The sequence below is a fragment of the Ammospiza nelsoni genome, chromosome 20 (assembly GCF_027579445.1).
Source record: "Ammospiza nelsoni isolate bAmmNel1 chromosome 20, bAmmNel1.pri, whole genome shotgun sequence".
Classification (NCBI taxonomy): Eukaryota; Metazoa; Chordata; class Aves; order Passeriformes; family Passerellidae; genus Ammospiza; species Ammospiza nelsoni.
The window spans coordinates 10789394-10807061 of record NC_080652.1 but is presented as its reverse complement, the minus strand read 5'-3'; the positions used below and the strand labels follow the sequence as shown (position 1 = coordinate 10807061).

The window sequence follows — 17668 nt, the reverse complement described above, 5'->3', positions numbered from 1 at the left end:
GGATAACCAGCACTGAGTGAGGGCCTGGAAACCAAATGGTGCAGCTTTAAAGGAAGTTTGCTCCTGTGCAGCTGATTTAAATGTTGTGTGTGGCTGTGTCAGGAATGTAAAGAGTTATCTCCTGTGGAAATGAGCCTTCCCTGGCTCCCTGCACAGGAAGAGCAGGTCCCAGTCATTTGCAGTGCCAGCAGGTGCCTGTCCCTGGATAATGGGCTTCTCACGTGTAATTAACACTTGGAGAGGCTGCCCCAGCTCCCCTCAGGTACCTGCTGCTCCAGGCTCAGATCGGTTATTCATGGATTCCTGACAAAGGCAGGGCCAGGGGCCCGCCCAGAGGGTGAAAAAGCAAAGCCTGGGGCAGGAGAGAAAGCCAGGAGTCCCTGAGCATCACCGAGGGGATTCTTTGGTGGCCAACACCCAGCCATGGCAGGAGAGAGCCAGGCTGTGTGCAAAGATTTCAAAAGGTACAACTGTGGCAGCTCACAAATGCAACAACTGATTTCCTTACCCAGCCAGGAACTTTAATTGGAGAGGTAGCTGCACACTCAGTCATTGTTTGAGTAAGTCAATTTAGCAACAATTTATGAGCCATAAAATGTTTCCCAAACCAGAGTCCACCATCTATTTTGTAACCACGTGAACTTGGAGATGTCATTTTTGCCTGGGAGGAGAGAGCACTCAGCTCCCTGCTCCAAGGCAGCATTTCTGCTTCCTGGTGTCTGCCTCTAAAGGGAAATGACCTGAGATTATTTAAAATAGAAGAGTTCCATTTAATTTTAATTAATGCCTGGTTATTTCTTTTGCAAATATGACATAAGAATTTTAGAGAGCTGAAATAGGAACAAAACTTGAAGTAATGAGAATTCTACAGTTCTTATGAATACAGAATATCTTGTTCATTCAGTTGGCTGTGCTCATTTACTGACTGTGCTGTGATGTTTTGAATCTTCTCCTGCTCTTTTGAAACCCACAGAAGGATGGAGTGTGTCACTTGAGATCTTTGAAAGTTTTTTGAAAAAAAATAGATTCCACCTGTGATTATTTGCCTTTTGCTTCCCATTTCCCTCTTGAAAGGGTTTTGTTAAACTTACTATTTCTGTTCCCCTGCATTCCTCACTATGTACCTTCCCTCAGAACTGGAAATGCTGAGAGGCTGTGTCTCCCAGGTGTTTGCTCTCAGGGCACTGGCTCTGCAGTGGGGATGCTGACTCAGTGCTGCTGTGGATCCTCCATGGATCTGGAATGACTTCAGTCACCCTGTCATGGAGGCTCTTGAGGACAAGGGGCAGGAGGGGAAGCAAGGGATAGAGTGCTATCCTTTATTTGTATCTTTTAATTAGGCACTGCTCTTTAGTGAATTCCCTCAGCCCAGGGAAACATTTTTGGTGCAGGAGACTAAAATACTGTCACTAGAGACCATAGCTTAATGCACAATTGCTTGTTCCTTTGAATACAGATCAAGAGAGGAAGTACAGAAGCACAGCTGCTGTGCTGGTGGCTGGTTTGGGGTTGTTTGGTTGGGTTTTGTTTGTTTGGAGCATGTGCCAGCAGGTGCCAGAAGTCCTGGTTAGGGAGGTGCTGCCACCAAGCATCAACACTTAGGCACACACAGCTATTTGAACTGGCCAGATCATGTCCATCTATTTTATATTGGGAATTCAAACATTTGGTGATGTGAAGGAAGCAGTGCATCAATTTCCCTTACTACTTTTCCCACTTTGTTTCTTGTTTCCATGAAACCACTCCCACTGTGACTGTTTGCTTCCTTCTTGCCCTGAGTGAATGTGTTTGAAATGAGCCCTGAGAAAAGCCTGGCTTTGCTGGGCTACGACACAGCTGTTTGCTGGGCCCAGAGCTTTGTCACCAGAAGATACACTACATTTTGTAGGGTGATTAAAGCAGTCTTTTCTATCAGACAGACAGCTTAGCAGCCAACATGAATCAATTCTGAGAGCACCCTGGCACAGCTGCTGAACAAACACTTCTGTTGGGGCAGTTTGCCGTTTCTCCAGGAGTTTTTTTAGCCCCCTTTCTCCTGTTCTCTGAATCTGCATGTAGCCAATGTGCTCCTCGAGTAGGTGGAGGCGGAGCTGGAGTCCTCCTGCTGCTTGCTGGGAAACAAAAATTCCTGCCTGGGGAGCTCTGGGTGGGCACTGCCGTTGGGCCTGGCACACCTGGGCACTCACTGAAGCCTCTTGTAGCTGCTCTCTCTCCTGGTGACAGCTGTGCATTCCCTGCACTGTTCCAATTTATGCAGTCAAGTTTCTTATTTGCGTCAATTACCCCAATAAATTTTGGGAATTCTGTTGCATTGCAATGAGGAATGTGAAGAGAAGTCAGGAGACTGCCCTGGAGAGGGAGGTACCAAGTTGTGTGGAGACAGCCACCCGTTAAGTCAATGTTTGCAGAGCAGACATGAATGTGGTAAATGTGCTCTCATCCATTTTCCTCGAACAGTGGAGCAAAATGGTGAAATCCCTGTGTAGCTGTAAATAGGAACCTTTTGGAGGTCCTTGGGCTTTTACATTGCTTTCTGGTGAATTGCAGTATTTTTTAAGGCTGAGCTTTTTTCACTTAAGAAGAAATGTCCCTCTATTTCACCTGCTTCTCTTCCAATTAGTAGTTGCCCACCTCTTGGGAGCATAATTAAGAGGTCTCTAGTTTGCCTAAGGAAACGAATTAAAGAAATTGTAAAAATGCAACTGTAATAAATGGGCAATATATAGCCATTATGTCCCCAAAATCCATATTCATGCTTATGCATTGCTACTTTAATGATTTGATATTTACCTATATAACTCATTTGATTATAAATAAGGCTGATTGCCTTGGAGCCAGCATAGCACCAGAGGAGTAATGACCCCTCTCTTTGTTCCAAAAGGCTCATGCAGGCACTTTGTTTGAGCAGTAAATACATGTGGTAGAAACTGATACTTCTTAATTTTGCACTTAATGGCTATTGGCTGCCAGCAAACAACTTTGAGTAATTAGTAGTTGTGGCTGTAAGAAGCCCCAGGACTGATGAAGTGTCAAGCAGTGGGGAAGGCCTGCTCTGAAGGGCAGTCTTTAATCTGCCAGGGCTCCCAGAAGGATTAAAGGTTGTGCTGAGTGTTTCTGCCCTTTATACAAGGGATGCATCTTGCTGAACTTCACTTGGAAGTCTTGCAAGTACAAATCTACCCTGATCAAATATTAAAAACTGCTGGACTGTTCCACGTCTCAGGACCGGAATGGCATGAGGAGGGACAGCTTCAGTGTGCCCTGGGTGGGGAAGGGGGGACACAGCACCTTCCCCTGCACAGGATGCTAAAGGTCTGCTTAAATAATGGCCTATGATTAACTCTTGGTCAAGAGAAATGGTGATAAAAACAATTTATGAAGCCTGACATGAACTTGGGGCATTTACTTCTAGGTGTGTTTCCTATTCAGTCACATGGATGAGTGATGATGGAAGAATAGAATCTCTCTGGTAGATTTTATTGGAAATATTTATGCTCTTTACCAGAATTGCATTTTACTGAGGTTATTTATGCATTCCTTATATTTTTTTTATGTGCTGTATTGCTGTTACATGTAACTTTTGTCACTTCAAAATTGAAACGATGAGCCTTTGCATCCAAAGCTGATCCATGTATCTTGAGCCATATCCTTTCTGGCTGCATTTGGAGATGTTAATAATCGGCTGGTTTTCAGCCATACTGCACTCTGCCTGCTTCCTTTCATTCCATTAGCTGAGGTTCCACTAGCTGAGGCATTTGCAGGGTTCAGACTTCCTGCCAAGGTTCTGACTTTGTGCGCTGGGGATTGAGGCTGTGGCGTGGCTGCAAGTCCTTAATTGGAACCACATTGGTGCTGGTGGCCGGGGCAGCCCGAGCCAAAGCCCTGCTTCATTCTCTCAGCATAAAATCCTGCCTGTTCCCTGCCTCTGAGCTGTGGCCACTGGAGCTGAGGAGGTGCCATTTGTCACAAGCCAAACGTGTCTGTGACAGAGCAGGGCTCAGCTGAGCAGCCCTCGAGTGTCACAGGCCAGTGTCCTGGGGAGTGTCACACCTGCTGCCCAGGACTTGGGTGTGTGCCCAGCTGCCGCCCGTGGGATTCCCAGGAAACAGAACATGGGGGTCATTCTGTGCTGGAACAGCCCCTCTGGGCTCTGTCCCGAGGGCTCTGGGGGTGCACTCATTGCAGTGACGTGGGACAGGCACTGGAATGTTCTGCCAGTGAACTGCAAAGGGGTTGTGGAAGTTGTATGTGTTTAATGTCTCAGAAAGGAAAAAAATTGGTTTCACATGGAATTTCTACAGCAGGGGCTGTTTCCACCTCGGTAGAGCATCCTACAGAGTGGCAGTTTGAGGGGGTGTATTAATAAACAACATAAATATTAATATGCTTTTCAGTAAATATATTTTTAAGGTATTTCTCAGGAAAAGGAGAAGCAGGGATTTTTGCTGGCCTGGTGTCTCAGGAGCTTTTTCAGTACTGTACTGCTCTTACTGAACAGTAGGCACCAGCTTAGAGCCGCAATATGGGAGATATTTTAATCCAAGGCAGTACAGTGACATTTCTCTCATTTTTTCATCTGAAATTGAAAATGAGCTCTTTGAGTTTCTGTATCCAAAGCGAGCCGAGCTCTATTTTAGAAGTTGTGTCTGTCTGTGTGCGCTGCGTTTCGCAGGCAGGATGTGCCATATTTGCAATTAGCAGCTCTGGCAGCCTCGCTGATGGCTCTGATTGCCTCGGAGGGGGAGGCTGAGAGAGCTCAGCGTTGGAAACCCTGGGCACCAGAGGAGCTCGTGGGGCTCTGCTGCTCCTGCTGGGGCCTGCTCACGTCAGGGACGGGACAGGGAGCAGATCTGCCCTTAAACACTGGGCTCACAGAGGTGCCACCCCTGTGGCCCAGGCTAACCTGGCCTAAGAGCCTCTGGGCTATTGAAGTTTTGTGTCCTGAGGGGACTGTTGGCATCAGCAGATGTCCCAGGAACTCTGGAGTTTATCAGGATCTTCAAAAGTATTTTTATTTTCTTTTCCAAATGAAAACATATCAAGGTTTATACTTAAAAGTAAATTACTTAAAAATGTGTTTGGACTCATTCAAAGAAGTCAAAACTTTTACTACTGGGTGATGTGTATACATTACCCCAGTGTTAGGCCTATGTTTAATAGCTGTCCTTAGGTACCTGCCTAAACTTAGTCACTTAGAAATTCTGTTGTCAAGAAAAAGTGAAGTCTTACAGCAGTGGGAGACTATTGCATACTAAAAACCATCCTTCAAATATGGACTAACACTTTGTTCACATGTGATTTGTTTGTATATATGTTATCTATTATTTTTTAAGCAAAAGCTAATCCAGCATCCCAGTGTTTTCCTGTAGCTGATTTAATGAGTCATGTGTGTTATTCAGGGTTACAAGGATGTAAAGCTGTGTCTTTTCCTCTCCACAGTGCCCCCATGCCCTACCTCATTGGAATACACTTAAGTTTGATGGAGGTAAGTCTCTCACAATTTCTGAAACTATATATAGAGGTATGATTTAGAGCCAGATTCTGCAAGCAATTACACATTCATTCATATGCTTAAACATGAAATAATGCTGTTAATTTGGGAGTGCTGGGGGAATTGAGTGAGGCACACATGATAAGGTGGAACATTCAGGAGCCCTGTTTGCTCCTGGTGCTCCTTGTGCACACTTGCTGCTCACGTCTGCTGCCCTCCCTGCCCTGGGGCTTCATTTAATCCCTTCAGTGCCTTGCTTGGACTCAGGCACAAAGGCAGAGTCGATATTAAACCACAATGTTGACAGTTACAGTTCTAGGCTTTCGCAGACAGATTGTAATTTTTTTAAATGTTCAAAAGATCTGAAAAGAAGGAACTTGCAGTTAATGTTAACACAAAGCTGGCAGAGTACCAGCCCTCACAGAAAGCTTCTCCTATAAACAATTCCCAGTAATTCATGTGACTTTTTTTTAAAAACTCTAAAAGTGGAAATAGCACATTTGCTTTTGCTTCCAGCACTGGTGAAACAGTGGATGACTTACCTCAAAAGTATCTGGGGGACAACAAAAGATACTGACTTAAGGTGCCTGTGAAATCCTCATCTTCCCTGGCTGTGCCCTCCCCAGGAGTGCTCTGGTGGCAGAGCCATTCCTGCCCAGGGATCTCGGCCTCCCTGGGCAGGCTGGAGAGCTGGCTCTGCGCGTGCCCCTGGACATGACTGACCTGTGTCCCTGGTTTAGATCCCGTGTGTGTAAACAGAGCTTTCCTGTTCAGGGTACAGAACAGTTTAGAGAGCTGGGCTTTACATCACATAAAGGAATTGTTCTTGTATTGTCCATAAAAATGTGTAATTTCTGGAAATATTGATTAATATTCTTTCACTAGGACAAATGTTGTGTGTTTGTGTGTGCTGTGTAATATCCCCCTTTTTCCAGCATTAATGGGAGGTAATTTTAGAAGGCAGTTTTTTCATGAAAAGATAGATTAAATGTACAGGATGTCTTTTTTCTTCTCCTTACCATCCTGGGTACAGATAATTTTTTTATACCCTTTATACTGCTAAACCAAGTAAAGAATTGCAGTACAATGTGTTTGTGAATAACCAATTAGTTTAAAAGTCATGTACATGTACATTTGTTTGCACATCATATGCTCTGTTCAAGGGGCTACTCATAATCACCCTTGGATACTGCACAGGCAGGACAGTGGGAATATCTAGGAAGAAATGTGTTCTTCATTCAGATCAAGAAACTTTCTGCCCCACATCCGTCCCAGGCAATCATTGGTGTGATAGTTGTGGTGTCTGTAAAAGATGGAAGAGAGCTGCTAGGGGCTGGGAGAAGATCTCCATACACACACTTGGCAGCTTTCACAGGTGTTTGTGCTCACAACGAGCTCTGTGGTTGGCCTGGGAATGGATATAAAAAAGAAATTTAATAATTGCACCTTGGAGTTGCTTTGTGTGATGTCTCACTCCTGCCTTCTCCATAAATCCATTGCCTCTTCCTTTGTCTCCATGTTTCAGACTGCAGGGCTCTGTGGGCCTTCCAAACTCCATCTGTAAAAACTCAAAAAAAGGAGTTGTTCTTGGAGAAGCCAATTTTCATCCATTTTAGTAACTTGTGAAAAAATCTGTTTAGTACTAAATCCAGTCTGGCTTTTGAATAGCCAGAGATTCTGGAACACAGACACGCTTTGGCAAAGTACAGTTATTCAAAGTGCCTTATCAAATAAATTAAATAAATAAACCAAACTGTTTTCTCTGCTCTTATGGATAAATTCAATTACACACAGAACTGCATCTTACAGCTAACGGTGCTTTTTTCATTGAAAAATAACATAAAATTCCACAGTGGTGCTAGATCTGCCTGGTGGCAAGTGCTGCCGAATTTTTGTGCCCTGGGCAAGGGAAGGTGACATTTGTCACATGAGCTGAACACTTCCTAGGTTACCTCTAGTTTGTGGTGCTGAATGCTCACTCTATTTGTCCCTTTCTTCATATGGAAAGTTGTGTGGGTTTTTTGTTTAGAATAACATCGTACTTGCAACAGCAATTCTTCTCATGACCTGACAGTTGTGTTTGTTTAAAAATGTACTATCTCTTCCATATCAAAATAATTTTATAAACTGGAACTACAAACTACTGCCATTATTCAGTATTCCTTTTTCTCTAAATGCTGAAATGTCACAAATAGGACTTCAGAAGTGTTGTGTTAATGCACACCTTGAGTGTGAGGATCAGGGCTGCACTGCCAGCCTGGCGCTGTGCCTGGGGCAGGTGGGCCTTGCCCTGGTGTGGGGCCCAGGGGGTGCTGCAGGAAGGTCTGGAGCAGCTCCCATGCCTGGGTTTGTCCTCCTTGTGCCAGCACTAGTGGCAGCCTCATCCTGCCAGGGAAGGCAAGATGGATTTGGGATATAGGAAACAATTCTTTTCTACCTCTAGTCTTGTTTCTGTGGGTTTTGCTATCCCGGCGTTGGAATGGGGCCTCTGGAAGAAGCAGAAGTGTTGGTGATTTTAAACAAAATCCAGCCTCTCCCAGCTCTCAGATCTTTCCTGAGCTGTTTGGTACCTTAAAGTTAGTTTGCAGTTTCCCGTGTTCCACGGGGGCTCTGTAGAAGGAACAGTTACATTAATGGAAGATGACAAATTTTTCTTATGATTAAAATATCAAGCCTATCCATTGACTGTTAAATCTAATTTGCTGTGACTGAAATGTTCTCCACTGAGATAAGATAATCTCCTGTTATAGGTCAGAGGGCTCCAACTGATTTATGGGGGAGAACCTTGGTAGAAAATACAGAGCTGTGTTTTGTGCTCTTATTTTTCAGCTTTTCTATCATCACCTAGTTAGTCATTCTTTATAAGATTTCCATTTAGCAATCCATAAAGTGACTTCAAAGAAGGCTAAAAGTTTATAAGCTGTTGGATAAGCAAGGCTGGAGCTATCACATGAATAATGGAACATGCTTATGGAACTAATTGAATTCATATTAGATGAAGATAAGTACTTAGTAGTGATAAATAATGAGATAGGAAAATGAAACTCTATCAAAAGAACACACCCCTTTCACTGTCCTGTTTTCTGCCTGTGCACTGTAGGCTGGTTTAGTCTTCAGATTATATAAAATTGCCCTGTGTGTCGGAAGCCGTGTCAAACTTAGTTGCAGCCTTTTCCATTTTGTCAGAGAAAAGGATTGTTTCTGCAGTTGTTTTGCAGGGAGGTTATCAGTGTGATGGTGCTGATGGAGGGGGAGTGCCCTTGGCCTGGGAGCTCCCTGCTGGAGTTGGGGCACATGTGGTTTTGATTGACTGCTGGGGATGGCTGTGCTGGGCTCTGACACGGGCAGCTCTGGCAGCAGGCTCCAGGAGAACATCCACCCTTTCCTGCTCTGTTTGAGGCACAGACCCAGCATTTAGAGTTAGAATCAGTCATTGCTAAAGTATTTTGTATCTTTTGAAATTAATATTCCAGTTATTAAAGGACTTTTTCTGGGACTTCAGAACTGTAATTCTTGCAAGATTATCCAGGATGAATTTGTGTGTGACATTGCACATTGTATTTCAGAATGTTCTTCTAACCTTTTTCCTAAGGAAAGAGGACACTGGTGTATATCATAAAAGCTTTATTAATAGATTTTTGTTTTACTTCAACCTGCTATCAGTAAAACTGTTCATGTGAGGAAAGAAATGCTCAGTGCAGTTCCTGTTGTGTGACTGGGGCAGGACACGGAGGCTGATCTCACCTGGTGTCCATAATGTCTCCTGTGCAGCCAGGGGAGTGGAGCTGGGGCTCTCAGAACCCCCACATGCATTTGGGGGGCACTTTGGGGCACATTCCCTGCTCCTGTTCAGGGTGAGGATGCCCTGCTCAGGATTCAGTGTGACCACAGCCCAATTAGCGTGCACTGAGTCTGAGCTAACGAGCCCTGAGCGTGGTTCTGTGAGCTTGGGCTCAGGCCTGACCCTGCCATGGGGGTCCCCTTCCCAGAACACACCCTGAGAATCCATTGACCACTGGCATCTGCCACTGCTACTGTTAATTGTTAATTATATTTTCGATTGGGGTGAGAAGCGTTAATTAGCTTTTCCCACCCATTTATACTTAGTAAATCAATGCTTTTTCTACCTGTAACTGAGAAAGTGCAGCTTTTCCATTGGATTTTAATGAAGGTTTATAGATTAACTTAAATCCAGGTTTTAAACCCCTAAATGCAGTTTAGCCACTCACAAATATTCCCAATATGGCTGTACGTGGTTTCAGGACTATTGATAAAAATGCATTTAAAATATGGCAGATTACTTATGGAACTGTCTTTTATCTAGTTCTTGGGGAAATGGAAATAAGAGCCATGTTTTAATCAGGGATTCTGGGGGCATGTTTGAGGGTGAGTTTGCAGAAAGGGAGCCCTGCAGTACCAGGCAGGCTTCCCCAGCAGCAGAGAGGTTTTTCTCTGTGCCACAGCAGCACGGGTGCTGTTTGTCACTCAGCTGGCAACAGCTGCTTGTGATAAGGGTCTGGGGAATCACCTGTAGAGGTGGGGGTGCCGGGCGGAAGGGTGGGAGATGGGCTGGGGGCGCAGCCCACCTGCTGTGCCCCGATCAAAGGGCCCGGGGTCAGGGGGCACATCCCGCTGAAGCAGAGCTGTCTGCTGAATAGCCATTTCAGATTGTAAATCTGGCCCTGATTTCATTAAGTCCTTCTGGCTGCTCTTGGGGCATGAAATAATAAAATTTTATATCCGCTGCCTTTCCTGCTTCTGGCAGCCAGATTGACACATTGTTGTCTGCAGCGTTGTGGTGTTTTCCTTAAGAAAATAAATGGAAGCTATTAATTCAGTAGAGACAAGTCATTAAGCAAATGGATTTTAGACTTGTTGTGAATCATACTTTCTTAACAATTTCAGACCTAGTGCACAGGCTCACTAGAATGTTAGTTTTTGTTAGGAGTTCTGCCTTTCCAAGAGAATCGGTGGAAAGTATTACCCTTTTACTGTTACAACATTTTTAAAGATGCTGATCACGTTTGTATCTGGTTATAAAACTTCATGATCAGCTTGGTTTATGTTTTGGCAGCAATTTCGCCGTGAAGTTACTGGCAAACCTGGCTTGTGGGAGGAAAGGCAGGGGGTGCTGGTGTTTGATGGTTATGGAGGTTTTTTAGTTTTGGTTTAAATTAAACTATTCAATAAAATTGTTCACCTGAAAGAAGTTTAACCTGGGATTCCTTTATGACAGAAAATGCAGAACCTGCCAAGTGTAGCCAAGTAGTAGTGCTGATAAGATAGCATTTAGTGTAAACTGGTGTTACTGCTATGGATGAATACTGCTTCTAGAGTGGGATGGAGGAGCACCCCTTCATTCTTCTATTAGAATATGGTTTCTGAGTTTTTGTGAACTTCCACATAAAACATATAAATGACTCGAGTTTGGCTGCCTGTGAGCAGGGCAGGCACCCGGACTGTGCTTATTTACGGACCTGGTGTTTAAGGCCCCCCGGAGTTTGTTTGAAAAGTTAAGAGATTTTCACAGTAAAGGTGCCATTTCTGAAATTTAAAGTGCTCTTTTCACCAGGAGATAAGTTCTCTCTGATTAAGTCAGTAATTCTTACTAAGCCATGTTTATAGAGGCCATAAACAATGGGTTCAGTGTGCTTGTTAAACCAGCTTTCCATACCTCTCCACTCTTTTAAAAAGAGACATTTAAAATAAAAGGCAGGTGTAGATGTTAGTTTGATTTAAATGGATTTTAGGTGATTAATTATGGCTACAAGTAATTGGGCAAGGATGGTTAAGAAAGGTTTGCAGGAGTGAGATGTGATGCACATTTTCACTGAATTTCTCCTTTTGACTCAGTACATCCCTGATCTGTGGGAAAATGAGATGAGGAATCTGTAATGTTCATATTTCCTCTTAGTCCTTGCTTATCCACATTTCTTTTCAGCAAAATATGAACCTACTGAATCCAGCCCAGTCTGCTGCACAGGTATCACTTGTAAAGTTTTGTTTAGTTCTTCAGGAAGTTGTGAAATATGGATTGGAGCTGTGTGTGGCTTGTGGCTGTCCCTTCCCATTCCTCAAAATTATGACAACACACAAACTGTATGTGGGAAAAATTAGCTACGTGTTTTTGTGATTCACAGAATCCAGTGGGGTTTAATGTGAGAATTGCAGCTGAATGATGGGAATTTTTACTCAAATTCCAACAAGACAGTAAATCTTTATCAAAGATGGTAGTGACAGGAGAGATGACAAAACCAACTAAGGATTAAGATGAACTGGTCAGTCTGCATTTCTGTAGAATGAGCCACAATCAGACCATCAAAAAATTATATGTTTTTGAATGCATTGCAAGACAGATGCTATTAATCAAGTCAGTCTCCAGTGTTTTATTAAATCTGAGGGCTGGTCTCCAGGGAAATCCACTGCCTTTGTACAAATATTGCAGATCTTTACAGTGAGGTTGAGCTCTCGGTGGTGCAGAGTTTATCAGCTTCCTTTTGGATACGATGATTTCTGGGCCAGGTGTGGGGTGATCACACTGAGCAGCATTGACAGTCCCTGTACCATGAGGGCATCCTTCTGGCTTCTCCCCCTGGCTGAGCCCTGCTTGGCACTGTGCTGCAGAAAAGCCCCCATTTTGCTGAAGGGGAGGTGCAGATTCAGCACCAGAGGCACAGAAACACCCCTGGCACGTTCACCATTGTGTGCTGCTTCTTTGCAGCAAGCAAGAGAAGGGTTTCTGTCTTGTCCTGCCTCACTGAGGCTGACAAGCTTCTGGCTTTGGTTAAGTACTTTGCAAGAGCTTTTTGTTGGAGGTTTTTAGACTCCTCTGAGTATAAGTGGGATTTTTAATTTTCTGAAGCAGGAAGGAGCAATCAGTTTGTCTGGTGCTTCCGGACTCCTAAAGGAGCGAGGCTCCTGGATTGCTTTAGAGTTTATCAGATGCAGCCAACGGGGTGACCTTTGGTTCCTGCCAGCCAAGTACCTGCTTTGTCAGGCAGTGCTGCTGCTCTTTATATGGAAAGCATTAAATGTAATATTCTTCTATTTAAGTTTAAGAAATGTCTCGTGAAGACCTAAACTTAAATGTCTACAAAGTGGGTTTTATGGTTGTTGGGTTTTTTTCAGCCCTAAGTACACAGCAGTTTGCTTTATAGACAGAGGACTGAGCCTTGAAAACTGAGGGTAATTATTTAGCTGCCTAAGGCTCAACTTTGCCATTGTTTTAGGACTTGAGTTCCTTTCTTTTAAAGGAAACAATTCCCTCCACCCCACAAAACCTTAATTAAAAATTGAGTATGTTTTTGTTCATTTTCCTGCTCAGTAACTTTCATTTGCTCCTTCGTGTAGGTAGGTAGGTCCTTAAACACTTTTACAGTGTCACTGGGAAATTTCCTCAATTACCATATTCTATAATTCCAGTTTTTCTGATTTTGAATTTTCAAAGCTTTATTTGAAGAGATTAAACCTGTGTGATTAGTCAGTCAAAAAAAAAAATAAATTCAAGTCTCCTGTTAGTGGAAGAAGTGCTAAGTGTTTAAATGCTGCTCTGTTTGGTATCAGTGACTCATTTACAGTTGATTAAGCAGGGAAATCAAGTCTGGCAGTGTTTAAATTTGCTTAGATCACAGATACTTTTAAACACTCAGAGTTACAGGTACTGATGATCATTCTTTTGAGAAATAGGTTCTTTTTTTCTCTTCAATGTATAAGTACTGTTACAGGAGATATGAACTTCAGACTAGATCAGAAACTTCCCCTCCATTCATGGGAACAGAAGAGAAAGTTCAGAATTACTGACCAGGATATGGTGGAATTAAATTTCTCTTAGCTTTGCTTTTTCCCCCCATTTTAATTATTTACTGATTAGGCTCTCATAGGATCCAGTTTACTTAAATGCAGTTGTAAACTTGTCTTTATTATACTTCCAAAATTCAACCTGGAATTTGGAAACCAGTTCCCATCCCTGACTTAATGTAACTCTCAATTCCTGGAAAATCTACTCTTTATTGTTATTTAAATGAATTTCTGAGTATAAAAAAATTTGCTTGAAATCCTGACTTGACTAGAGACTGTTAAACATGCAAACAGGACACCAAGACAAACATTGGTAGAGGTGCTTGAAATAAATCTTTGCTTGAATACTCACAGACCCTCTGGTTTGACAAATTTCAATATGCATGTTGTTAAGAACTTCTGTCTGCCAGCTGAAGGTTAATTTTTTAGCATTGTAAACTGAATAAATAAAACAAATGATGACAAGAAGTCAGGAATGTTGATTGTGTTTAAAATGGTTGCGGTTCTGTAGTGCTATGTTGTTCTGCCATCACTTGTGTCCTTTATGCATAAAATCTAATTTCCCATACTTACATTTTCCTTTCCCTTTCCTGAATTTGCTCACCTATAGAAAGTAAGAAGCATGGCCCTGGAAGATGTGGTGATCCTTAACGTAGACACCAACACACTGGAAACCCCATTTGATGACCTTCAGAGCCTCCCCAACGATGTGGTATGTATGGAGTGATGGCCCAAGGGTTCAGTTCCTGCTGGCTGTCACCGAGGGGTCTCACTGGGAGCTCTCATAGCAGCACTGAACTGCTTTCCCTCAGTTCCTGCTGTCCCAGAGTGTTTGGGAGTGTTTGTTTCAACATTTACACATGTGCATTGAAGCCTCCCAGTGAAAATCAGCTAATGAGCTAGAAATCTGCATCTTTAGTTAACTGTTGTTTCCAAATGAAACTGTGTCCTGTGACTGCTTCAAGGAATTTCATGCATTTTATATCCTGAGATATTATATGAAATGGATGCCTTCACATTCACTTCAATCACTGCTAGAATTCAGAACTCATTTTCTTTCTCATTCACCGTTTTTATTGGTAAATTATTTCATGTTTTTAATAACTGGATAGTAATGGCATATAAATACTTGACATTTAATGGGATGCAAAGACATCCCACTTGCTGCTCCAGTCATCTCAACTGGAGGAGCTGAGAGGGGAGAGCAGAGGAGTGAGAGTGTCAGAAGCTGTTTTCAAGGCAGAGAGTGAATGTTTAGGAGCATGTGGCAGGGGAAAATCTGGATTTCCTTTGCTAGTTGGGAATATTGCACTGACGGTCAGATCTGAACATTCTTATGTGCAGTTGAGAAACAGAATTGAGGTGCAGGGAGCTCAGTGTAAGCTGGTGTGTGAGGAGAAGCTGCAGTGAAGGGTGAATGCCGAGAGCGTCCTGCTGTGGCGCCCTGGCATTCCAACAGGATCCCTTCTTCAAAAACAGGCAGCTCAGGAGGACAGGCCATCTTGATTGTGAACATTTTGGCTTTAGTCAAACATTTAGTCTGTAAAAGTTGATTCCATTATTTTTTCTGGCATTATATAGTTTTTCATTTTGATTTCACTCCCAGCATCCAAATCTGCCAGCTGGTCACTGCTCGTGCCATTATCCACAACCCGGGAATGACAGACTTGTAAATTTCATGGAATTATGTAAGAAATGTCTGGATACAGGGAGCACGGGGCCTCAGACATGTATATGATTTGTCAACAATCAAGTATTATATTAGATTTTATGAGACTTCATTAAACGGCACACTGTAGAACATCAGAAGAGACTTCTCCAATAAACACAGAACTTCAAGCTTTGGAATGTAATAAATTTTAAGAGACTTCCTTCCTTTCATTATTTACTTTAACTTCACTTTTATAACAGTAGAGAGTTGTGTTTTATTAGTTCAAATTTCTTGATTCAGTTTTCCACAGGTCTATTTAAGAGCTCCATTTTATCTCAGAGGATGTTGAGAGCAGAGCAGAGGAAGTGCTGCCAGCAAATTCAATTAACTGGCAGGGCTCACCAGTAGCATATACAGGGTATTTTTTTTCACAACTGCTATATAAATACAGCTGGGATTAATATTTTTCACAACAAAGCTTTAAGTCGAGTCGTGTTGCGTTGTGTAATTAATGTTTGGGCTGGGGGTTTCTTGGGATTCAGTTCTGGAGCATTGTTGCAGTTACCTGGATCAAGCAGCTCCTCCTCCAGGTCTCTCCCTTCACACGGCTCCAGAGTTGGCTTTGACCACTAGAGAGCAGCTGCTCTGCTGTGCAAGAATTGAATTTCTGTCAGTTCTTTCATGCATCATGTGTTTGGAACTGTAAGTGGATCAAGTTGTTCATCTCAGCAGGGAGATGCTAAAGCCAATCCATTATACTTTTTTTTCTTTTCTTTTCTTTTTTTTTTTTGTTCCTTTTTGCTTCCCTGGGAGATTTTGGGAGTGTGTCTCCCCAGTGGTCTTAGTCTAAGTAGATGCATTTATGATCTGAGAAACTAAAAATGTCTTCAAGAGTTTCCTGATCATAAATGCTTTTTATATCAAACTACTTTGCCAGTTTTGCTACTTAATGTGAGCAGTGAGCAATTCATGTGCTGCTGAATAGACAAAATTTACTTTGCTAAATCAAATCTATCTATATTCATCAGTGAGCAAAAACATCTTCTCTGTGGTGCATTCACCATCAGGTAATTAATCCAGTGGAAAATTTCTAAAAGCTGTTTTTTCTCTCTCCTTGAACTGCTTTTTAAATCAAGTGAATGAAGTCTTATGATTATTTTAAAGCCTCAGGTAGTGAGTTATTCTTGAGTTTCATGATAGTGATGTTGCTACTAAACTGGTTCTTGGAAATCAAGAATAAACTGTTCTTTATTCTGTAATTCTTAGGATCCAAACAAATATAGGACCCAGTGCAAAGGTCTTTCCAGTTAGAATTTGTGTCAGAGGACCTGGACAGAATTGAGGCAGTTCCAGCAGAGTCAGCTCATGTTGTTCCTTTGCCCCAGTTTACCTCAGCAGTACCTGCTGGCTGTCAGGCTTATGAAGTGGTCAGGTCATGTCCCTGAAAATCAAGATTTGTACTACTGTGTTACTGATTAACTATTTGAAATGTGAAAACCTGCCCCTTCTTCACCTTCTGCTTCTGATGTATTGCTGGAAGTCTGGCAGCATGAGAGCACCCTGGGAAGTAACTTTCCTTTTAAAATAATCAATATTAAAAAAAGAGATTTATTAAGGACTGTGATTACAATAAGTGCATCTGCTGCTGACAAGTCTCCTACACCACCGTCTGTGTTGCAGCGAATAGCAAAGAGGGGGTAGTAATTTTTTTATACAACCCGTATGGATTTTTCATGTATTTCTAAATAAGTGTCATCTTGTAGTCATAGCTATAGTCAGAGCCCCACATTAAAAGGAATAAAGTACAAGCTTGCTCTGTCAGCTCGTGGCTGCTGCTGCATGAAGGCCTGGGGGTGGCTGGGGTGTCCCAGCTCAGCTGGGGCTGCCGCCGCTCTGCAGCGAGCACTCGGCCAGGGCGCCAGGGCTGCTCTCTTCACTCCGGGAGGAATGAGCTGCTTCCCGGGCAGCCAGGGGTGCCAAACTGCAGCTCTGTAGCCAAACCATCCTCCTAAAGGTGAATCCATTTCTATTTCTTAGGCTGTGTTTGCAGTGGAACATTTCTTGCTTTATTCATGTTGACAACTGAAAAGCCTTGGACCTAATTAAAAGAATTTCCACTAGCACCTTTACTGAACCATTTCATTCTGCTGCATTGCACAGATTGCATTCTGAAACATGGTGAGAGTTGAAATTGGACCTTTAAACTTCAACTGCCAGAAGTATAAAAATCTTCTTTAAAAACACTCTCAGGGTAGACTGCATGTATATGTGTCTGTTTGGTTAGAAATAATCCTCATTTTCAATGGTCACAATTTGAGGGTTTTTTTAAAGTATCACTGTCTCTTTAGGCAGGAAACAACCCTAATTCTGCTTGTATAGTCTACTTTATATTACATACTATTTTTTTTCCACAGAGTGCAAATGAGCGTGTTTTGGGGTGGATTTTTTTGCTACTTGTTAGTATATTTAAATATGTCGTTAACATTTTTTTGTTACAAAATTGGCATGCCTATTGCAGTAATCCCACGTATATATAAAATGGACATCCTGCAGTGTTTGAGGAAGTAGCAAAATACCAGTCAATGTCCCCAATGTTCAACCAGGGGAGCTGAAGCACACAAAGGCTGTGGTCAGCCCTCTGAACTCCTGGTTTGTTTAAAACAAAGCATAGAGCTTTTTCCTTCTATATAGACAGAAGGTTCTGTATCTTCACGTGAATGTTGACAGAA

At 42.6% G+C, this 17668-nt stretch overlaps 1 protein-coding gene across 5 annotated transcripts in view; it reads left to right on the top strand.

Moving 5' to 3' along the window:
- DENND1A (DENN domain containing 1A) overlaps nt 1–17668 on the top strand; it is a 146916-nt gene that overhangs the window by 73203 nt on the left and 56045 nt on the right. For all 5 annotated transcript variants that reach the window (XM_059486570.1, XM_059486567.1, XM_059486569.1 and 2 more), the window contains exons 11-12: nt 5440–5485; nt 13899–14000. In XM_059486570.1, coding sequence (XP_059342553.1) covers nt 5440–5485; nt 13899–14000 — 148 coding nt within the window. The remainder of the gene's footprint in view (nt 1–5439; nt 5486–13898; nt 14001–17668) is intronic.